Source organism: Drosophila sechellia, chromosome X (genome assembly GCF_004382195.2).
Source record: "Drosophila sechellia strain sech25 chromosome X, ASM438219v1, whole genome shotgun sequence".
NCBI lineage: Eukaryota > Metazoa > Arthropoda > Insecta > Diptera > Drosophilidae > Drosophila > Drosophila sechellia.
In genome coordinates this window covers 7,009,929-7,033,707 of record NC_045954.1, presented here as the reverse complement: position 1 = coordinate 7,033,707, position 23,779 = coordinate 7,009,929, and the positions used below count along the sequence as shown (strand labels likewise).

Genomic DNA, 23,779 nt, shown 5'->3' with positions numbered 1-23,779 from the left:
TTTTCAGTTGCTATCGCTTGAAAAGCCAAAACGATTCTGAGATTCATAACATGACATACTTGAAATGACACAATTGAAAGTCGTTTAATTCGATTGGTTTGATTTTTTGTTGGTCTTTATTTACACAATAATAGTTTGCAGACACAAAAATTAATAACTACAATAGTCATAATCGTGAACGTAAGGTAAGTAAAAAAAAAAATGATATATTTCAAGTAAAATGAACGTCACAATTTTTCTTTTGGTATTTTTCTTATTTGTGTTCGCCTTCGTTTGTTCGTTTGTTTGTTTTTTATACATTTTTTTGTTGTGACCTTTGCATTATACTCGAAACTGTCTTTTACAACAATCCTGGCTTGAGAACTCGAACGTGCATGGGGTAACGATGGGTGTTTTTATTTGGGTTATGAGAGAGGAGGTGCAATCGAAAACAACACTTAAGAAACCTATATTTACAGTCTAAGATTGAACAAAAAAGAGTCAACTATTTTGGGAGATTTTTGAGAATGGCATCACACCGTGGCTGCTATATGATCTATCATACAAGAACGTATAGGAATAACAATTCGAATAACCGATATATATGGCAGCAAAACCTTGAGAAGACGGACGGATAAACGGAAACAAGTACAATTGCAGTGTATTTAAAATCTAGTTCCATTAAATATACAAAAACACATATATTTAGCACAAATCGCATACACAATGTGTAAGTTTTCGTTACGTCCAGGATTCGATTGAGTTTCTTTTTTCTCTTGCTTTAATTTAACTCTACATTTTAAGTAAGAGCCGGGGGAATTTTTTGAGTGCGATAAAGTGGCGGGCAGTGCTTGCTAAAAATGTAACAGTTTTACAATTAACAATATACAATCACAGATTACGAATTTAACATAATTAACGAAAAACAATTACAAAAAAAAATTGAACGATTCGAATGGTATTTCTTTTGGCTTGTCGAAGGGAAGGACAAATTCTGGGATTTTTCGGAGATTCGACGCACTTCCTTCCCTCGATTTCCAGCCTGGATTTTCTTTCTTTTTGTAGAACTGTAAGGCACTCGGCAGTCTCTTCTTTTTCACTTATACTCAAAATGCGATTAATGAAAATATGTAGAAAGTTACTGGCACGTTACTGTTTTCAATATATCGAAATTTTTTGAACATACATATACATTTGTTTCTTACTGGCAAATGTTATCGCAACACTTAAAATGAATCGCGAAAAGCACACAAGCTTATTCATCTGGCGTCCAATAACGAAATAGTCATGAGTTTGACTACTGGGAAAATCCAAATTAACATGTCAACAAGTTTGTTGAATTAAATTGAAAACAGCAACAGTTCTGGGACAAATAAAAACTAGGACTATCTCCTCCCGATCCACCCCAAACCCCACTGCACCCAGTTCGATGCCAGGATCTCTGGATCCTCGCTACCGGATCTGAAATCCTTAGATATTTTACACTCGCTTCGGTTTGCTGACCATAGTGTAGTTGAGGCCATTGTAGCTGCGATGATCAATGGCTGCCGCATCGAGGTTGCCTTTGTTGTTGACCGTGGCAGTTGTGATGGTGCTACTACCGCCGCTGATATTGCTATTGGAGATTCCTAGATTATTGTTGTTCGTAGTGCTGCTAGCCTTTCGCAGCACCCCGTAGCCGCGATGACTGTCATCGGCTTTGCGGAAGCTCTCCGTATCGGGACTAGCGATCAATTCGTATTCATTGGGTGGCGGTGGACTGCATCGGATGCGATTACCGGGTGTGACATTCACAATGGTCTTATAGCCACTCGATGTCTTGTTGTTCGGCGATAGAAAGTCCAAGCGATCGTAATTGGATTCACTAATGGATGTGGCGCTTGTGCAACCCTCACCGATGTCGATGTCTATGATCTTGGGTGTGTTTTGGGTGCCACAGGTGGCTTTCGATACTGATCGCTGGCGTACAAATTCTGAGGTATCGCAGAGTATGGGCATACGTTCGCTATGCCTAACATCGCCCACGCCCCTTGTGCGCCACGCCTCTGTGATATTTTCGATGCACTCGTAATCCCGCTCCGGAGGCGGTGCTTTCGAGGCGCTCTCATTTCGCAGCGGCAAGTCGGGCGGTAAGTCGGGTGCTGTCTCCGGCAGGGATATCGATTCACCTTCCAGGGGTTTCAGTATCACTGAACTGTTCACATCGGAGGTGGCGGATGGCGAAGATATCGTAGTTATGGCCACAGGCTCATATTTCACAATGTTCCTGTATTTATCACAATGGGTTGTCGGGCTTTTGCGTGGCGGTTTGTTGGGAATGTGTTTACTGCTGCTGTTGCTATTGCTATTTGCGGGTACGGATAGCGTGATTCCTCCTGTACTTCCTAAAACGCATCCACCGCCACCACCCGTTGCTGTGGCGCCACTTGCTCCACCTCCACCTGCCGAGAAGTTGTTAAGAGAATCGTTGGAGCTAATGAAGCCCCTCAGGGATATGCAACTTTGCGTCGAGTTGATCTCGAACTCTCCACCGTGGGGATTACTCGACGGAGATGGTGGCAGGGGGCTTCGCGAGCCGGGCTCCATGCCAGCTGCCGCACTAAACTGATTCTCACCGCACTCCAAGGTGCTCAGACTATCTCCGCTAATCAGTTTCTTCATCGACTTCATCTTGGCGGACATGCAGCGGAATACCTCCTGCGGATTGGTGTGATCCAGGGTGAAAACGCCCTCGCCGGTGGTGCATTTTCTGCCCGCTTCAAAGGTGAACTTGCCATCGCGATAGCCGTACTTCCTAATGAAACGATATGGCCACATGGCGATTGTGGCGCCCAAATCCTCCGATTTCAGCTGAAGTTCAGTGGGCGTCATTTGGAGCATATACGTCTTAGGTTCAATGCAGCAGCGAATGGAGGCCTCGGATGGAATCAACGTGATAATGAACAAGCCGTCCTGCAAATTTTTAAAAGGGAAGGATTATTATGGATTATTTTATGAGGTTCCGTTTTTTTTGTATTTAAGTTTTCGCTATTTCTACAACTGCTTTCGAGCTTATTCCGGCGACTGCTGCCCAGTTCGATGGTCGGTCCTTTGTGATCATGTATCTTTGGGCTCTAGAGCCATTCGAAACGATAGAGGTGCTTTTCACCTTAGTTTGTTAAGAACGCTTAAGCAACTATAAGATTACGCAAATATAACGAAACACCCCAGAATGTTTTCGCTTATACAGAGATGATCACTCACAAAGGAGCTGCAGTAGAGGTCGTTGTCCTCTTCGATGGCCCCAATTCCCCCCGATGGTGAGGTGTCACAGAAGGCCACCGTTTGCAGGGCGGTGATCCAGTCCTTGAGCTCCTCCTCGCTACTTGTGCTCAGTGTGAGGGTAGCCTGCCGCTTGACAATGTGGATGAGGCGTTCGGGAGGCGGCTCCTGAGTGATTTTCACACAGTTCTCGAGGGTGAAGATCTTGGGGTTTCGGTCCTCCTTGCTCTCGCACATCTCCAGGCGGGCAATCCCATGTCGACTGGCCTTGAATAGCAAACAGTAGCGATTGCATGCTTTCTGCAAACAAGAATTGGGATTCGATTACATCGGTTACATACATCATCTTAGTAACGTACTGAAGAAGATGTATTGTTTATTATATATGTATATGAAATTCAGTGTATAAATAACCACAACTAATTCAAATTTGTCTTGAGATTTTGTAGTATTCTGCCTTGGATAATGCTAAAAATATAAAAGTAGAGTATGAGCATAATGGGCTAAGCCGTAAAGTACTCATTCGCCCTCACTCTGCCCCTTCTTTGCGACCCCCTCCACCACCCTTTTTTCACAGTTTTCTGCTGGCTTAAGAATTTCCTGTCGCACATAAACACAAATACCACGAAGTAGCATGAATCGCCAGCTGTGTGTGCCATCTGAAACTCCAACGCTGGGGGTAAAGTTATTAGGACATCATACAAGATCACTACATAGCATGTTATTCGAGTTTTACTTTAACTTAATAACATCACATTGTTACTGCTTAATATATTGTTTATAAATATGGTTTCACTTAATTCATTTAAAGATTTGTAGAAAATGCAACGTAGGATTGCTTAGGTGTTGAAATATTAATATTATCAAAAATGATATGCTAATATTATGGCCTTAGCTGTATGAAGTCGGCCCCTCTCTCGCTAACTCCCTCTACCGCGTATCGCTGTCTCACTCCCACTCGCACAGTGATCCTCATTTGTATGCAACAAGTATGCAGACAGAAACACACGCACACACTCACATAACACATAGGTCCTGTTTGGTTTATCGAAAACTACGCACTTGTAGGACAATTACAAACAGAAAGTAACTTCTTTAACACTGATAAATGGGGAAATATTTATATAGAAGGGCGGAATACGGCGATTTTCCATACCTTTTTCGAGATGCGATTTAGCGAAAATCCAGTTTGGGTCGGCACATTAAGATATCCAGCCAAAACAGGTATTTCAACATCCATTCTGTGCACCACTCCTCCACCTCTCCTCTCCTTCTTCCCACTCTCCTTCGTCTCCTGCTCTCTTTCCCTCTCCTTCGCCGATCTAGCTCACACAATGCGCCTCCGATTCCGAATTGTTGTTGTTGTTGCTGGAGTTGGACTATGCGAAAATGGAGTTTTCCTTCAATTCATCCGATTTTCTGTGCTTTACGATAGCTTCGCGGTCGCATTTAGTTGATCACTTCATAGTAAACATCACATCATACCGCACAGCGAATACGGAGATTCGAATTTCGAAAAGCGCAGCCGCAGCATAAAAAAAAATCACCAAAAAGCGAGCAGAGGCAAGTCGACTTTATTTATTTATGCGCTGCACGGTTGCATGCAGCTGCTGCAATCGTCATCGATAACTAATGGCGATCGATAAGTTATGGTTTTTGGAAACAAACCGGTTTAATTATTTCTTAGGTCTAAAGTTATAAATGAATATCATATTTTTATAATCTGGGTATGTTTTTCTCCCTATCGCGCTATTTTAATTACTCATAATTGCGTTTTTGGAGTTATCAACTTTTCGATCAATGCGAAAAACTTGTTTGCTTACAAATCGGATATTATTTTGAATGAAAATATATTTTTAAGTTACATATTTATGGTGAAAAAATTTTCTGTGAGCAAATATTTTAGTGGCTGTGAAGTGTGTGTTTAAAAAATTGGAATCAATGAAAACAAATCAAACAGTCTGGCAACGCAGTAGCGTGCGATAGTTCAGCGTTGCCATCATCGAATGCCCAGTGCCATCACTATTATCAAATATGATTGTTTCACCCATCTGGTAACACCGCAAGTCGTATTGTGCAAAAAGGAAATATAATTTAGCCAAAACAAAAGCCAAATAAGGAACATGGCCCACGACCGCGAGGTGCTGCGAATGATCTGGGAGGGCCAGATAGGCATATGCTTCCAGGCGGATCGGGACGAGATCGTGGGCATCAAGCCGGAGCCTTTCTATCTGATGATATCGCGACTCAGCTACTTGCCTTTGGTGACCGACAAGGTAAACAATGGCTTCAAATGGGAATGACCGTACCAATAATAAGATCCCAATGACTGTCGTACATATCCTGGCAGGTTCGCAAGTACTTCTCACGCTATATAAGCGCCGAACACCAGGACGGAGCTGTGTGGTTCGACTTCAATGGAACGCCCCTGCGCCTTCACTATCCAATTGGTGGGGTTTACATTCACGAGATGATATCATAACATGCCAATTTGATACTAATGGTACTGTCTTGAACCCTGGTTAGGTGTCCTATACGATCTGCTGCATCCGGAGGAGGACAGCACGCCCTGGTGCCTCACCATTCACTTCTCCAAGTTCCCCGAGGACACGCTCGTCAAGCTCAACTCCAAGTATTTATTAATTAAATCGTCATAGCAGTTTGTGTACCCCACAGTCGTGATTGCGAAATCTTATCTTTAACATGTCGTAACTTGAGCACAGAGTGCTATATAGTTTGCCTATTCGAATCTCAGTGTACAGACAACGTGAATATCAAATAACAGGGTAAACAATTGACCATCAAGCAAGTCCCGTGTTATAAGAAACAATGCCATATAAAAGTTGGACCAAATGTGTCCCATATGAAATATAGAGAATAATTGACATCTTCGCACAAAGATAAACGTACCACAACGATATATAGTTTCAAATATTTGAAAAGCATAGGTACATCGCCAAGAGTACACAAACTGTTGTTTCCAACTGAATTTTTACTGATGATCCGCCACTTTTAGGGAGCTGCTGGAATCGCACTACATGTCCTGCCTGAAGGAGGCAGATGTGCTTAAGCACCGCGGTCTGGTCATATCCGCGATGCAGAAGAAGGACCACAATCAGCTGTGGCTGGGATTGGTCAACGAAAAGTTTGATCAGTTCTGGGCTGTCAATCGGAGGCTAATGGAACCGTATGGCGATCTGGAGTCCTTCAAAAACATTCCCCTGCGAATCTACACAGACGATGTGAGTGGAAAAGCAGGATCAGATCCGTTCAGCTTAAATTGATGGATTTTCGTCTTGCTTCTCTTTTATCTCCATTATTGATAGGACTTCACGTACACCCAGAAACTGATTTCGCCGATCAGCGTGGGCGGACAAAAGAAGAGTTTGGCCGATTTAATGGCCGAATTATCGACACCTGTGCGCAAAGCGGGTGAGTTGGGATTTTCGTTTTTAGCCTTTAGATCCGGCTATCAATTACCACAGGCACTCTAAAAAACTGAATACCAAACTCAAAGTCGTATCTAAAAGAAAATGAAAACGAGAAAAACCCATTGTCTGCGCAGACGCAGCGTCTCTTGGAAATTAGGGAAAAGGTGCCAGTCAGTCTGGCATGGCCAAGTGCATGTCTATCTGTATCTCTTTCAGATGACCCACCCGTCTGACTTATTTATTTTTCTATTGAATAACACAAACGAGCCGAGCCGAGCCGAACCGAAAAATCCGCCCTGAGCGGCACTCTCCGGCAATCATTCTTCAATTCATCAATGTCCCATCTGAACAAAAAGCCGAAAAAAAAATACAAATACAAATAGGAATAGAAGATATAAAAGGAGATTCTACCATACTCTCGGGCTGAAAACAATGCCCCCGGGGTGGAAAAGCGACCCGGAGCGGATCGGATCGGATCGCAGGTCTTTTTGGTCATCTCGCTTGCCCCCATGAAAATCCTGGCCATAAATGTGCCCTGTTTCCCTCTAGCTCGTCACATTTTCCTTTTTGGCCATTCAGACCAAGTGCGTCGAACACAAACGAATGAAAAATTCTTTGTCTGCCGGCTGAAAATTTGTCGACAATGAAAATGTGCGTGTGGATTTTCGGGAGAGCAACAAAATCAGCCAGCGAAGCAATTGAACGAAAAACAACATCCGAAAAACCATAAGCGATTTAAACGAAAACAACATGGGCAATAGTTTGAAATTTAACAGCCATTTTGGAAGAATTAAGTCGGGCAAATCTATATATATATTTGACTCATTTTATGAGCAAGATTGAATATAAAACAAGTTTTAAGCAGTAATAGTAGAAACATGGGTAATCTGAAACACCCATCAGAATTGACAACCTATGTATAAAATCTATGCAGCTTTATGAAAACTACAGGAACATAGGTGCAATACAATAGCCGACAGACTTGCAACATATGCAGGCGCAGCCCCTGCAACATTAGTAGACTTGATACTAGCAACAATTATACCAACAGAGAGTGCAACTGATGCCAAGAAATTTGCAGTTTTAGCCTAAACCTAAAGCCACTTGCTTAAGCAATCAAGCAACAACAAATTAGTTATCAATAGAAGTTGCAGCATTAGCTATGCAACCTGCAACATCGACGGAAAACCCCTAGTGGCAGATACATATAACAAATGCAAGCGTCATAGAAACTGCAGCAACTGCCACAAAACCGGCAACCTGCGACAACAGCAGCAACTGTTGGAAAATGCCACACATCGCTGTTGACCTGCGGCGCCGGCGACAGCAGGAGCACGAACCAGAGCGGGACAGAGAGAGCAGAGAGAGAGAGAGAGATGGCGAGTTGCGGCCAGACAGAGATGGGACGATTTCGATGTGTTGCTCACCGGCAGCAACTTGCAACGCGCACACACACTGCAAAACCTCCCACTCCAGTGGCTTAGGTGCAATAATAGCATTGGGAATTCCAAAGATGGACAAAAGGCGGAACTAAATACCTGCGGCTGGGATTTACGAATTATATTGTGAGGGTTTTTTTTCGGGAACCACTTGGATGGTTGGATGGTTGGTTTTTGGCTAGTGCCTATAGAGTTTTGCTTTCCATTCAGAGCGAGAGATCCCTCCTGTGTGCGTCCATATGTTTCGGGCAGGTTGGGTATTTCCCAGGTGTCCCGATCTCCATGCATTTCGTTTCGTGTCCTTTGGCTATGCTGAGACTATGCTGCACCATGCACCCTAGTGCGCTGGCCGAGGTGTGAAATCTTTATTTGCATGCTTATGAACGGCCTTCTCTGCCCAGCTCGATGATCCTAAGGAATTTCCCATTCGAAAGGTGAGAGATTTCCGACGATCCCAAACAATTGCCGATGGATGTCGATCAACACGTATTTTCCCAAAGGTCATTCGGCACTCGGCGGTGCTTTGCATGGTGTCCTTGGCACAGGATTCCGATTCGGATTCGGCAAGGATTCCTCGGCTCCTTGCAGCCGCACGCCTGGCTTAAGTGGGCCATTCAAGGCAATCCTCTGACAATTTGGTTTTGGCTCGACTAGGTGGATTTTCAACTTTTAGGATCTTTCGGATCAGGTTAGAATGTTGCGTGTTTTGGGGGGATTTTGCGTGTTTAATTTGTACAGGTTGTGCTAATCAATGTGTGACTTCTAGGGAATACAACTCAGTAATATTATAAATTATAAGATTAGATCCGCATATGCCGTATAATTCTGATTTACCCCACCCATATGTCCATCCATTTTATACCCCAACTCAAATCAAAGAATCTTTCGCATTTTTGGAGTACACAAATCAAACAGAAATGCATTCAAAACATGATCAATTTTTTTCCTCGGGTTTTTCATGAAACTTGGATCGTATTATGTACATGGATGGGATAAAAAAAAACGGAGGAGGCAAAGAGCAGTTCGAGGCAAAGAGGAGGAGGAGGTGCCGATGGTTTGGATAACGATTGCACGTATTTGTGGTGCGTGCATTTTCATAGAAAATCGTATTTAAATTGAAATGAAATTCAAATATACAATGCAGTCGAGTCTCTGAGTCTTCCGTCGGAACGTGGAAGGTTCAAAGTAGATGCGATTCCAAGAAATCAAAAACAAAAAAAAAAAGTGAAAGAAAAAAAAGAGAGAAGAAGCGGCAGAGGAAGAATCTAAGACGCGTCAAAAATAAAAGAAACGCATTTCTTTTGGCTTTGCCTCTGGCTCCTGCTCCCTCTATCTCTATCCCACTCGTTCTTTCTGCCCGTCTCGCTCGCACTCGTTCTGCTCCTTGTGCATTGGCATTCGCTTCATTTGTTGTTGCTGCTTTCATGATTTGCCGCCGGCAGCGACGCCGACTGCGCTGCCTCGGCCGAATAGCAGCGAGAATAAATGCAAGTGGCTTTTAGTGTTGCCAAGCTTTAAAGTTTACAAAAATAAATCTTTTACGGAGTTAAAAGAGAGTACAAATCTAAGCAATGTCCAAACATTCCCTCAATTTTATTATCCTGTTGCATGCCGCGACTTTTCAATAGAATTTCTTTATATTACACAACAGTTTTTAAATATGTTCACCAACAAATATGTTGCATTATAAACAATGTCTTCTCGTATAAGTATTATATGTATATTTTTTTCTGTGTAAAAATCGCTAGATGTAGCGTGAAACAAGCTAAAACTGGCTGAGCTGCTTCGGCGTGAGTACATGCGTGTGTGTGTGTGTGCTTGCATTTGTGTAGGGTGCTCTCGAATGTGTGAAAAGGAAGTTCTGAGATATCACCTCCGCTTATTTGTATTTACACCTTCGCCGGCACCTCGATCCCCTGCCCCCTGCCCCTCATCTCCTCCTACTCCTACTCCATGACTCTCCTCTTCTCCCCCGCCTGCTGCATATTTTTTCTGCTTATTTTTTCTCGCTGCACTCCAACAAAACTCCGGTGAAAACGGCGGCGCACGGAAATCGCACCTCAATGTTTATCACTTTTTGCCCCTCTCTGTTGCTCCCTAGCCAAACAGCCGAACGCCCCATCCCCGTTTTTCGATCTCCCTCTTGCTCGCTCTTTCATCGGCGCATTTGCTTAGTCCCATTTCGACACATTTTTCGTTTGCATTTCGTCAATCAGACAAACAATACAAATACAAATGCCAACCTGCAAAATGCAACCTGGACAATGCCCATGTATGCGTCTGTATAAATGTATCCATGTGTCCATGTGTGCAGCAGGTGTGTGTGTTTCTTTTTGTTTGTGTTTGTGCGACAATTGGCGGTGCCACGCCCCGCTTTTTGGGTGGGCTGCAGCTGTGTGTGAGTGTGTGTGAGTGTTTGCCTGTTGATCTTCACAGCATCATTATTTAAACTCACCTTTTTTTTAACACCCGGTGATCATCAATCATACTTCATTTGAATGATACCCCAAACCTAAAAGAAACTTCAACAACATACGACCGCTTCAAAAGTAACCCTTATAAGGTTAAAACCGAAAATCTTAACAAGTTGTAACAGTTTGTTCTTTGACTAATCCATTGGATAGTGCTGTAAAGTTATCTCTATCGTTTCCATCATCGAAGTTGAAACACTGTTGCCATGCCAATAAAAAAATCACTTGAAAAGCCCCCGATTCTTGCACTTCCTGCCACGCCCCCTTGTTGTGCATCCACTTAAATTCCCACTTTCTGGTTTGTTTGTTTGTTTCTTTTTTGTCTGGTTGATCGGCCATTATCGGGTGCAATCTTCAGTCTTCAATTCACAATTCAACTGCACCGTCAACGAAATTCGATTTAATTTCTTTGTGCTAAACATCCGCAACCCCCGACTGCCACCCCTTTGATCGTAATTCCCCCACTTTGTAGCTGGATGAAAATAAACCGAAATTAAAATTAAAATTATGGGGCGCACAAAAAGAAAGAATTGACAGCAAGACAGGCAAACACAAGCAAAAACAATTGATTAGCACTTTTCGATTTCGCACTCTTCAATGGCGTCACTGAACTGCAAAAAAAGGCTGAGTTTTCCAAGTGCAATCGTGTCTTGGCGCGAAACGTTTGGAATCGTGGAACGGAGATAGAGTTTTATATATGTATGAATATTTTTTTGTATTTTACTGCTATTTAATGGCTTTATGGAACACAATCTATTAAGTGATTATAATGATTGGGGCGCCTTATCAGATCGATGGAGCGTTGTTATTTTTAGACATGAGCTATGCGCGATGTCGTTCGTTTTCCACCACACCTCCGCTTCTGCCAATCGTCATCGTACTTTCCACGTTGACGATAATAAAAATGGGATCAAAAAATTTTCAGACTGTTTGGCGCCACTCTCGCTCCCGCTCCCTCCTCTCCTTCTCTTCGCCGCTGTCTCGCTCACTCTTTCTGCGGGGGACCGCACAGACACACATACTCGTATCATCGAGATCAGAGGTGTATATATACACATATATATATGCTTGTCTGCGGGCCTGTCTCCCATTTAATAGTCTATATCGTTCGGGTCGGTTTCCTATTCAAGATTTATGATCTCTTTGGCGCTTTGGAGGTGTCTTTGGTTTTATAGTTTCTTCACAAATCGTCGGATGCATCGCCGATTGGACGACACATTGGAAGATATTACGTTTAATTGCTTTACGGTTTTTTTTTTAAACATAAAAGTGGATCAAGATATGGGTTTAGTAGGGTTAGGGCGATTTATAACGCATATAACCATTCTAAATCGTAATGCTTCAGCATTAGCTCTTAGTTTTTAAAAATTTCCCAACTAATGACTATATTATTAGCCTTCGTATTTTGTATATTACTTACTAGGTATGACTATTGTCATTAAACATTTTTATTTGAAAATGATTGTGAATTTTAATCACTCATTTACTTTTTACCACTCGGTCAACAGGAGAACTTTGGAACAATCTAATAGATTTACTTCCCCCGTTTCCACTTTAAGCGATTAAAATTTATTGCTTTGCTTTATTACATTTAACTAGTGCCTGGCCTTAAATATACAAATTTATTTATTTTCAGCTTGTAATTATATTAACTTTAAAACTAAAATACAGCCCTGCCGTGAAATTGATTGGTCACACATTCCAATATTTTAGCTTTGTGATCACTTCGTAGAATTCTTTGCATCTTCATGCCAATATCGTAGTGGAAGCATATACACACATACATATGTATTCTGAAACCACCTGAATATGCCCCTGTATCACCAATCAATTCGCTTCCCATATTTCCACTCGAGGCAATTGTATGCCGTTCATTTATTATTTTTGGGGTAGCGCCATTAGCTTGGTCATTAAACTCGTGACTTTCCCAACCGCAACGGATCGAAATGAAATGGAACGGTGTGTCGTTTGTGTAGTATAGTATCGCGGGTTCTATTTAGCTATAGAGCCTACTTGAACTCGCGTCCGTTGCACAAATCTTATCGCCACCGCCTCCCACCGCCTGTAATCAGCCATTATCAGCTCATCCACTTACACACATTCCACATCTGCCCAGTATACATGTGTACATGCATACATAAGTACATATAAGTTGATATATACATATATATATATATATGTATAAAGCCTTGTCCGTAACGCTAGTTTTAACCACCGGGCGATTGGCAATCGGCAATCTATAATTACACTTTATATGCTAAAATTAAAAATGACGAAATTTGTCACGATTGGTAGGTAGCCCGAAAAATAAGAATAGCAACACACACTTGTAGATAAGGCGCCAAACTTTGATTTCCAAGCCAGTTCAATTTCTGAAGAGCCCGCCCTCCCATCTTTTGGGTTCGATTGCCATAATCTTTATAGCCCGCAAATGTATCATGATCAGATGCGCTGTTTATGCGGCATATAGAAGCGACTGAGATACGGCCTTATCAGTGTGAAGTAATCGCTAGCTGATCTCATTCATTATAATATAGGTACTTGCATATGTAGGCTTCACATGACCGCTGTCTCATTAATAAAATATAAAATATTGATTGGTGATCTTTTACATAATGGTTAAGTACGCATTTAGCAAATGAAAGTACGGGTCATCAAAAATGTGTATGCTTTAAAAAATCGTTGACTTATGTGTGATTGGGTTTATTCGTTGGTATGGAACATGTTTAGTCATTGGAAAAGACTGGAATAATGACTTTGTTGTATTCCTGGACTCAGTGAACCGGTACAATCCTTTGTACTTTAAATAATCACATTAAATTTTATGAAGATCGATTATGTTCATAAACTGCCTTTTGCAGTCTTAGCAATGATCGATAATATTTTTGTTTGTCTAAAAACCAAAATAGAAACACTAAGGCAATTTACAAATTAAATTAGCCGCATTAAAGACTTCCAAGTTGATCCTTGGAAAAATAAATAAAATATATAATATAATTTACTTCAAGCTTTTAATTACGGAAGGTGAGGACTTGAGTTACGCTTGTATGGTTTTTTAGAGTGCCAATTTGTTGGGTGCCCGATATGGTGTTGCTATATTACTACTCCAATATTCTTATTTCCAGTTGGATGTCGCACTCACGGCATCGATCTTCACGAGGAGACCCAACTCCAATGGATGTCCGAACATCTGAGCTATCCCGACAACTTTTTGCATTTATCGGTGGACTACAAGGATGTTTAGCCTTATCCCTATATGTATATAGCCCTATGTTTTGCCCAGTTCGCGTCCGTGTATATTTATGCTTGTGTTCGTGTCCATGTGTGCTTGTGAGTGTGCGTGCAGTTCTATTTTTCGATTCCAGCAAATCCCAGGGCGATCCTCTGCGATCGATTTACATACGATTTACATACATATATACGGATCCATGTAAATATCCAAATATACGTCTAGTTTAGCTAATCTGTATGTTATATTTATGATATATGCCAGCATTTAAAAGAAGCGAGCAGCGCAAACCAAACGATTACTGAAACTACCCACTAACTAATAATACCAACATACAGTTAAACTTAACTTTTTTTTTTTATTTCGGAGCCCAATCTGCAAATTTTAGTTGCGGAAAACTTTATTGAAATTAAAGCACAGTTTTATTACGTTTATGTAATTATTTCATACACTAAAACAACATCACGCCACACTAATGATTAATGGAAGCTATTTTATATCGACCCAATCAAAAATATATATATATATATACGAAAGTTATAAAAGAATTGTATTTTTCCGGGGGTGGGAATAAAATAGGTCATTTAACTTGACAGATATTAAGAATCGATAAGTTATATATTCGCGAAGGGATCGAAAGATCTGTTCATGGCTGTGTTAATCAACCTCCTATGGTAATTTTTAAGCCTCCGGAAATTGGTCAAGACCCGCAAAAAAAAAATAGAGAGAAAAAGAACCGAGGGCGAGGTTATCAATTTCGTTCTCGATTTATCCGTCTGTCAAGATAGTGCCTGGAATTGAAAATTAGGTCTGGAGTGGTGGTGCTATATCTGTTTGCTATCTGTTTGCTTTATATACATATATATAAGTTAACACAATCACCAAACAGACGAAATATAGTCGTAAGCCTCAAGTGCTTTTCCCATTTATAGATCGAGCGAATCTATTAAAATGATAATTTATATATATATTTTTTTTTGTTATTTCTTTGCAACCTGACGGACCTTACACAATATGTTTTTGGCCAACCCCGAAATCGGAGATCTTCAGTGCGTCTCCTTTATTTGAAGAGCATCGATTTGACACTGTCAGTCGAACAGTAACAACCACATTGTCCTGATCTATAATTAGTTAACGCTTTTGCACCACTCGAGAATGATTTATTCGATTGTTATTTGTATCGTTTGTCTGGGCACGTTTGCCGTAGCGAGTCCAAAAATAAACTGTACGTACATCAGATAAAAAGCCAATCCAAATTAAAATCTATTTTCGTATGAATTATTAGCGCAAATCGAATGTGGGGATTTTTTTTTGAGACATTATGGGGTTAGCATTATCAGGAATCTGATGGATCCAACGAACTGGTGCCGTAACATTGATGGATATGTTCGCTAGTTCTAATTGATCAGGGATCTTAGGTTTATGGGCGCTGTACTCAACGATGATGTGTACTTATAGTACTCAATTTTTAGTATGTATTTTTTTTTTAGCCAGAAGCCAAAAGATTTAAGAAAGTACGAGAATTCATATAAGAGATTATGTCACGATTGTCGATGGGATCGCGCGAGATTCGTTCCTGTGATTACAACATCACACGGTGCGCAAAACTCGCTTGATCAATTACAAACTATATAAGCGTATATATGTGCATATAGAGATATCTGCCAGAGACGATCGCCATCTGCAAAGTACTCGAGAATCGTGATTCGAGTCTTGGGACTCAGGTGAATTCTGCTGCTGTGCTAGTGCCAGTGTCTTCGTCCCCTATTTACTTTGTAAAATTTGGCTGGCTGCAAATCAAAATATATATATATATTTTTTGTTACGTCCGAACGATCGAAATTTGTCACGTGGCATGAAAGGCAGCAACAAAAACCACATATTTTTGGGAGGTAAAAGAAAAGCGAGCAAAAGTTTACACGGGGCAACGCGGTTCGAAGAAAATAGCACGAAAATAAATTGAAATTTAGCAATCATCTGCGGTCGGTCGCTCCTCCCACAGTTTCCCGGTACCAATGGACCCCACCTCGACATATGCTCCTCTCGGGGATTCTGGCCCCTGATCTTAGCCGGTTTTTTGTACCTTCCCGTTTTGTTTCTGATCTTTTCCATTGATTCTTCTCCATAGTTTCATTTCCAACCAAGACTTCTTATCTTTCATAGTTTAAAGATTATATTACTGTATTTATACACTAAGTAAACTTTGGTACTGTTGGTACTTCCTAATCTGATTTAGTGTTCCATTTCGCTGTGTTCTTTTGACTTTTGTTGTACACTCCGCCCGAATTGATCCCCCGTTCCTATTTCTTTTGTTCCTCGTCCCTCCCACTTAAGTCCGTCCCTAGTTTGACTTGACTACGTGGGAACGATCACCTGAACGATCAAATCGCATAGATGCCAACAGTTCCGATCTGCCAGCCCAGTCCCCACCCCTTTTCTACACAGAGAAAAAATTGCAATGCAACAAACGTTGGATAAGTGATAAGAACATTATGGTATACAAGAGAGTATACCTTGTTCATATAATGGCAGCTGGTGTCTATGAAATTTTACTTTTCAATAAGTAGTGGAATATTTTTCGCCTTGTGCATGACTAGAGGGTATCCCGTGGGGTCTGCTTTCGCTCTGTCCGTCTATTTTGTCCGCAAATGTCGCAAAAATTCTTTGGCAGCGATCGCTCGGATTTGCCTTTTGCTCTGCAGAAGGGAAAGCGCGTCAAGTGAAAAACAATGAGTATGCCGCTCTGTCTCGAGAACCGATCCCCCAAACCGATCCAATCCGATCCGATACGATACGATACGATAGCTGCCGGCGGTGGCAGTTGCGGTGGTGCTGATGCTGATGCTGATGCTAATGCTAATGCTGATGTGGATGTGGATGTGGCTATGGATCGCAGTGGTGCTGAATGCTGCGGCTCGGGGCTCGTGATTGGCGCACACATTGGCAAACGAGAGCACTTTATTTTTAAACGTTTTAAAAATACGATCATTATAGAATTTGCGGCTTAGTCATACCCCGCCGTTGAAATGTGCCAAGCGAATTTGACCAGAAACCGAGTAGCTCGCGGAGGGCGGTGGGTGGTCTGTGGTGTGTGCGAGGGGCGGGAGCGGGGGGCGTGGCACAGGCAGTCGAAATGGAAAACCCCAAAGCCTTAAGCTATGCCCTGACTTGAGTGACTGACTGACTGACAACCCATGAGTTGTCACAATGAGGCACGCAAATAACGCACACACATTTGAATGGCACATTCACAAATGATCGCAAAGATCAAACGGCGATCGGTTCTATAAATGGGGCCTTAACCTCACACTGCCAGCTAAGAAGAATTACGAAGCTGAAGCAGGTCGATTTTTCTCGAATCTAGATTATCCCAATTGATGCGGAGAAAATATAATGTTTCAGAAACGAAAAAGATCTTATAGATCCCTGAAATATTTGCAGTCATCTAAAAATCGAATCACTTCATTCGAAACCCAACGCAAATGCAATAATAAAACCAGTTTAATTTAAAGTTTTTTAGTTTTCAGTTGTTAATTTAATCAATTCGTTTTCTTTTTGATTTTGTTGTTTGTTGGTTGTATGGTCACACAATTATTATTGTTGTTGTCAAATGTAATATATAAAAATACTGATTTTATATATATACATACATTTAGGTATATATCTCTCTTGTATAGGCGCATTTAATATTTCCCTTGGCAATGAAAAAAAAACGTTTTCCTCTTGTTTGTATATAAATATATTGTATATATGTATATTGTATATCATTATAATTAACTTTTAGATGTAACCCTTAATATTACGTTAAATTTCTTGCTCTCTTTTGTGTTTGTAAATATATATATATAAGTATATATAGCTATATATTCAATAAGCTTCAGTTTTCAACAATTTTATTACAATTTTGTTTTGTTGTTGTCATATCACAAGAATTTTCAATTTTCAATTTCCAAATAAAAAAGTGTGTATTGTAAAGGTGTGTATTTGTTTCGTTTTTAAAGCTTTACTCTTAACAATTTTCTCAGTTTTTCCAGTTGCATTTTTCACATTTTCTCTCTTAACATACTCTCTCATACAAGTTATACAAATGAAATGAAGCGTTGAAATTCTTAAGCAAATTCAAATGTTTCGCCTTGTTTTTTTACTTTTTGTACACAATTATTTACACAAGCTAATACAAGAAAAAAAAAAAGAAAAACTGAACTTAAGCTTAATTTGTTCTTAGTGTGTAACCAAAAAAAAGGTCTATACCTAGGGTTGGGGTTTTTTTTGCTGATATGCTTGGAAGATGTATGTTTGCGCTTAGATATACAATATTTCATTAAGGTAAACTTAGGTGGTAGGGCTAAAAAAAAACGTTTGTAAGTTTAAATATGGCTTAGGGAACTAAAAGGCCAGGCCCAGTGACTGCCATTATAACATCCGATTGGTGGGATTGCTGCTTCCTTAGTTTCTATTGTGTGTGTTGTTTGTTGTGTGGTTGTGTGTGTGTGTGTGTGTGTGTGTGTGTGTGTGTGTTCTTAGGCCACCAGGGTCAGGTTTGTGGGCGCAGTATCGGCCACGAGGATCAGGGGTCGGTTGACGGATGATGTCCTCGCAGTGGCCAAGGACTCCTGATCCAGCCAGCGCTGCAGGTGCTGCTGATGTTGCAGGTGATGCTGCTGTTGCTGCTGCTGCTGCATGTACATCAGATTGTCGTTGTAGACGGCGTGCAGCTGGAGATTGAGGCTGTAGTTGCTGCCGCTGTCGCTGTAGGTGGATGAGCTGCTCTCGTAACCGGAAACGGGCGATCCTTTGGGGCAACAGAAGCCGGTGGGCGAGAGGGCGGGCGCCGAGAATGGGCTGAGGGGCGTGGTGGCCTTGCTGGAGCTGCAGTTGTCCTGAAATTGCTGATTAGGACTCCCGCCGGTGACGGGAAATGTCTGCTGCTGTTGCATATTGGTGGGGCACTGAAAGCTGCTGGTGATCGAGCTGCCGGGCGATACACAGCCACCGGGATACGGATGGTTGCTCCAGATGATGGGCTCCCTTTGTTCGTTGATTGCCGATGACTTTTTCTTAAGGCGACGCTGTTTCTTGTCGGCCGCCTCCTTGGGGTCCACCTCATCATCGTCGGCATAGCGGGACTCTTCCTCGTCGTCCTGCTCCTCCTCGGCAGCTCCCTCATCCAAATCCTCTTGCCGATGGTGATGATGATGATGATCCTGCTCCTCATCGTCGTCCAGCAAATAGGGCTTGAATAGCTTGACCTGTTTGGAGGGCAGCTTGTGCTCATCGGGCTGCTCCGTCTCCGTCTCCACGTCCACCTCCACATCCTCGTTCTCCGTTTCCGTTTCGGGCTCCTTCTTAATCACCTCCTCCAGCTTACTAATCTTATCCGGCTGCATCGGACTAGTGATGACCTTACGTTTGCGGAAGGTGAGATCCACACCAGATGGATCCTTTTCGTTCAACTGCATTTGACGGCGGGCAGAGGATCCGAGGGAGAGGTCCATGGGGCCTGGTGTGGCAACCGCCTCCAGTCGATTCTCCAGATAGCCATGCAGATGGTGATGGTAGGCATAGGGCACATGTGGAATGTGACTGGCTGACGATGTGGATCCTGGGGATCCGCTCAGGATTGGCACTTGTATTGGCACTTGGTTGCTGTTGCAGCTATTGCTGCTGCTGCTGCTGCTGTTGTGGCAACTACTATTATTGCTGCTCGGCAATGTGTTGCTGCTGCTGGCGGGGATTGTTGCTGTCGGTGTGGGATTGCCATTGCTGGTGGCCATGGCGGCAGCAACAACAGCGGCTATTTTGGCCGCCGAAAGGACATTCGAGGACCCCTGATTGCTGCCATTTGTGGCAATGGTTGCAGGTGTCTCCTGCTGTGACTGCTGCTGATCCTGTTGCTGCTGCTCCTGCTGCAACTGCTGCTCCTTCTGATGCTGCATTTGAGGATGCATTGCCACCGGGACATGCAAGTGGGGATGGGCGGCCAGGGGGTGTGGAACCATGCCATTGGCCGCCAGCAAATGGTGGGCGGCATGATGGTGGGCTGCAGCTGCTGCTGCTGCCGCTGCTGCTGCCGCCGCTGCTGCTGCAGCGTGATGGTGATGGGCGGCATGGTGGTGGGCGGCATGATGATGATGATGACCCACCGCCGCGGCATGATGGTGATGCAACTGGTGCACCAGCGGATGGCTCAGCTGATGGAATACCTTGACCGCCGGTGTCGGCGATACCGACTGCTGTGGGAGTAGTTGCTGCTGCTGCTGTTGTTGCTGCTGTTGCTGCTGCTGCTGCTGTTGCTGATTGTTGGCCACCGATGATCGCAAATTTGACTCGCACTGCAACCATTTTTGGATTTGCCGGCGGTGAATGTTGTATTTCCTGGCCGTTGCCCGTTGATTGCCCTTGCAATCATTATCATTCCTGTATGATTCGAGGACTTGCAGCTTAAAGTGGGGCGTAAAAATCCGACGACTTCCCATTTTGGGGCTGCCCGAAGAATTGCCATTATTTGTGTGGCTGTTTGTGGCAATCTCCGAAGAATCCTTGGGCCGCTTGAAATTCAAAGCTCCCGATCCGTTCAACTGTTCACTGCTGCTATCCATGATTATGGTTTATTTTCGTGGCGTTCTCAACAGATTGTTTTTTTTTTTATTGTTTCCTAGATTCTGGTCAGTTTTGTATGTATTTTTGTTGATTTTGATTTAGCAAAAAAACAGTCATAAAAGTGTGTTTTGCAGTAGTAGTAGAAAGTAAGTTTTAGGTGCTTTTGTTGTAGCTGTTGTTGCTACTTGCGTGCGACGCTTGCGCTTTCATAACTCGCGATCTGGCAGCTCTGTCCCCAAAGCAGCGACGTCGACTGCGACGCGTCTCACATACACACACTGGCACACACTCGCTCAGATACTTTTTGGAGTTTATTTGAAAGCACTTTTCAAGATCCGTTTCAAATCTATATAGTTGTGTATATTTCGATTGGTATAGATCGGATAAATAAAACACAGTTAAAAAAATATATGTCTGCGTGCTGTTGCTTCTTCTGCTCTTTTCCTTTTCTTGTTAACTACTTCTCGTACGTTTTACTACGCTCTTCTCATAACTCGCGTTTGCGATCCGCACGGCAAGGAATCCAAAACACAATTGTTCTGCCCTCGGCGTTCTAGTTCGAAGATACGTTCTAGACTGCCGCTCCTCGGCCGGCGTCGCTGCCGGCGCCGCCGTCGACTGCGGTTCACTCAGAAATGCTCACGCACACAGGCGTAAAGTGCCTGCCTGTCTGCTGTGCGCTGCTGTTGTTGTTGCTGCTGTTCGTGTGGGTGTTCGTGTGCGTGCAGTGGGAGAGAGAGTGAGAGGGGGAGCTAGAGAGCGAGCAACAGAGAGAGAGCGCATGGCGCTGAAGCTGAGCATTGCAGACAAACTGACGACAATCGTGTCGCGAGGTGTCTGCGCTTGCATGTGTGCGTGCTTGGAGTGCAAGTGCGAGCGGGATGCCATAATACCAGTTCCCTGTTGCGGCGCTTTTGTTGCTGCTATTGCTGCTGTTGTTGTTGCTGCTGTGCCGTGCTGTGCTGAGTTGTGTGCACGGTGGGACCGAATGGACAACATGGGACGGAGCAACCCATTCCCCCACCCCTGTGCGCCCCCAGTCCTTGTCCACTCTTTTCGATTGCCACAGTCACCCGACTGACTGACTAACTGACAAACACCGCGAACAGCACAGTGGGACCAATTCGTATCGTATTGATATCGTATGAAAAAAATAATAAAAAATATAATGTGACTATTTCAACAATAATACTGTGAAACATAGAATAGAATAAATTAAAAAATAACATTTATAGCAGCGAAAAAATGTAAAACATTTTTCTTTTTATTTTAATAATTTATAATTGGTCATCAATAACATCAATAATCAAAAACATTGTTAGCTTTTTGCCAACAGCAGATTATTGTTTTAAGCATAACCCCAAATCTCTGTTTTTAATCTCTGTTTGCAAGAATGTTTTTTTTTTTAAATGTATTAGTAGGGCCAAACTTAACCCTTTGCTGGCAGCTTTTTGTGCCACTGTGCTGCGACTTTGGTTAGCGGCTGCGGTTGCTGTTGCCGTGTTGCGCTGTGTTGTTGTTTCTGGCTGCGCTACAAATTCGCTGGCTCTGCCAGTTGCTCATACAGATACACACACGCACACACACGTGTGCAAAAGGCACCTTTGAATGGTGTGCGTGTGTGCGCCAGAGTCGTGGCTGCCAGACATTCTGGCACTGCCACTCCACACGCCCCCCTCCCCCATACCCCCTTCCACGGTGGCCAGAGCCCCCCACCCCTTTTGACCCACACCCCTGTGCCCCCGCCCCACACCACCATGCACACACACACACATCCGTAGAAACGACGCAACAGATCGTCGAACGAACTTGTTGAGCGCCGCTCTCTCGCTAACCAAACCGCCCGCTCTCTTTTCCTTTTGCTCTCCCTTGAATCAACTGTTGAATGCATTGCTGCATTTTTTATATTTTAACACACACATAGAGCCAGGCGAACAGAGGTTTCCAACTATCATGGTTTTTTTTACTCGTTGTTATGGCCGTGGGTGCTTATATACCATATAGCTTTAGCTTATTTCTGTCGACGTTGCCGCCGTTCTGTCTAAGCTTAAAAAAATTGAAAAAATAAAGCAATGCAACGAAAAATAACTAAAAGGGCATGCAATAAGTGCAGCAACAATATGTGTACAAGAGAGCCTCTCCGCACTTGTTGCAAATGACAAACTGAAATGCTGCCTCTTCTTCGTTGCCAGCTTACTCTGCTTCTTCTTCTTCTGTTCTCCTGCCTCGGCAAAATCTGGATTCATGAATGAAACACACACACACACTGCCGCAGACACCTCGCTCTCTTTCGCTATTTGCATGCGTGTGTGGTTCTGTGTGTGCGTGATTTTTTTTGTCGGAGACAGTGGGCTGCTTCGCTTGCGTGTGTATGCAAATTTATGAAAATAAAAATAGAAAAAATGACATAAAACAAATCAAATATATGGTGTTGTTGTTGTTGAGCATCAATTTGCGCGTGCGGTATGGTAAGACGAAGTGGGAAAGGGACAGGACTAGCGATCTTTGAGTCACCTATGTAGCTCTTAAAAAAAAAATAACAAAAACCAGCAAAAGAAAAAAAACAACAACAATACATAGCTATCTGGGGTCCAGATTCCCACGTCTCTGCTGCCCCCGCTCCACTGTACCCTAAAACGAACCGCCGCCCCCGCCACTCGTCCCACTGTGCCTACGAATCAAAAGCCGACGACGGACTGTCTGGAAAGATCAAGGAAGCTGGAAAGGGACGGCAAGACAAGATGGAGCCTGCGAAGCGCCTGCACACGAAAAAAAAGGAATAACAACAAGCGGGAAGAACAGCGAGAAATAAACTTGGATGCACCGACAAAAAAGGGCTTAGAGCTATGATCATGACGTAAAAGAAGCTCCAAAATCGAACACGAACTAAATCCTAAAAACTAAAATGTTAAGTTCCAAAGTAATAAATTTAAAAATTACTTTATTTTAAACTTAAAATTCAATAACCAAGAATATTTAAAAACAATAGATATCACTAATTAACTAATTAGTATATTAATATTAAAAATTAATAAAAATTTTGAAAAAATCTGTAGGACAACCAAAGATAAAACCCTTTAAAAGAGGCGAGAGAAATACATTTTGGAATTGCATTTCCAAGTAAAGCGGCCACAAACAACCCAAAAATATGCCGAAAAACGCACACACACACTCGGGCCGAAAAAATTCAACCGACAAAAAGTTCAAAAGCAAAACACACACACTGGCACAGAAAAGTCAAAAGAATTCCATTTTTTTTTTATTTAGACCCCGTCGGCTTCTAAATCGATTTATCAAAAACAAAACAAAAAAAGAAGCGGAAAAGACGAAGGCAAAGAGATAAAAATTGAATATAAAAAGGTAACGTAA

General features: G+C 42.6%; 3 protein-coding genes across 3 annotated transcripts; 1 reads left to right on the top strand and 2 right to left on the bottom strand.

Moving 5' to 3' along the window:
- Positions 1-88: 88 nt before the first annotated feature.
- Positions 89-4,835, bottom strand: LOC6618976. Its single transcript, XM_002043185.2, has 3 exons — positions 4,397-4,835; positions 3,223-3,540; positions 89-2,931 (listed from the first exon to the last, which is right to left on the bottom strand). Exons 1-3 carry the CDS (start codon positions 4,478-4,480, stop codon positions 1,459-1,461), a joined length of 1,875 nt encoding a protein of 624 aa, XP_002043221.1. The 5' UTR covers positions 4,481-4,835; the 3' UTR covers positions 89-1,458.
- A 438-nt stretch (positions 4,836-5,273) lies between these two features.
- Positions 5,274-14,346, top strand: LOC6618975 (autophagy protein 5). The gene is made up of 6 exons (XM_002043184.2): positions 5,274-5,516; positions 5,591-5,690; positions 5,767-5,872; positions 6,257-6,482; positions 6,567-6,672; positions 13,707-14,346. The coding sequence occupies exons 1-6, from the start codon at positions 5,364-5,366 to the stop codon at positions 13,823-13,825; spliced, it is 810 nt and encodes a 269-aa protein (XP_002043220.1). The 5' UTR covers positions 5,274-5,363; the 3' UTR covers positions 13,826-14,346.
- Positions 14,347-17,772: 3,426 nt separating this feature from the next.
- Positions 17,773-20,951, bottom strand: LOC6618974 (la-related protein Larp4B). Its single transcript, XM_002043183.2, has one exon. It carries the CDS (start codon positions 20,407-20,409, stop codon positions 18,331-18,333), a length of 2,079 nt encoding a protein of 692 aa, XP_002043219.1. The 5' UTR covers positions 20,410-20,951; the 3' UTR covers positions 17,773-18,330.
- Between the last annotated feature and the right edge of the window lie 2,828 nt (positions 20,952-23,779).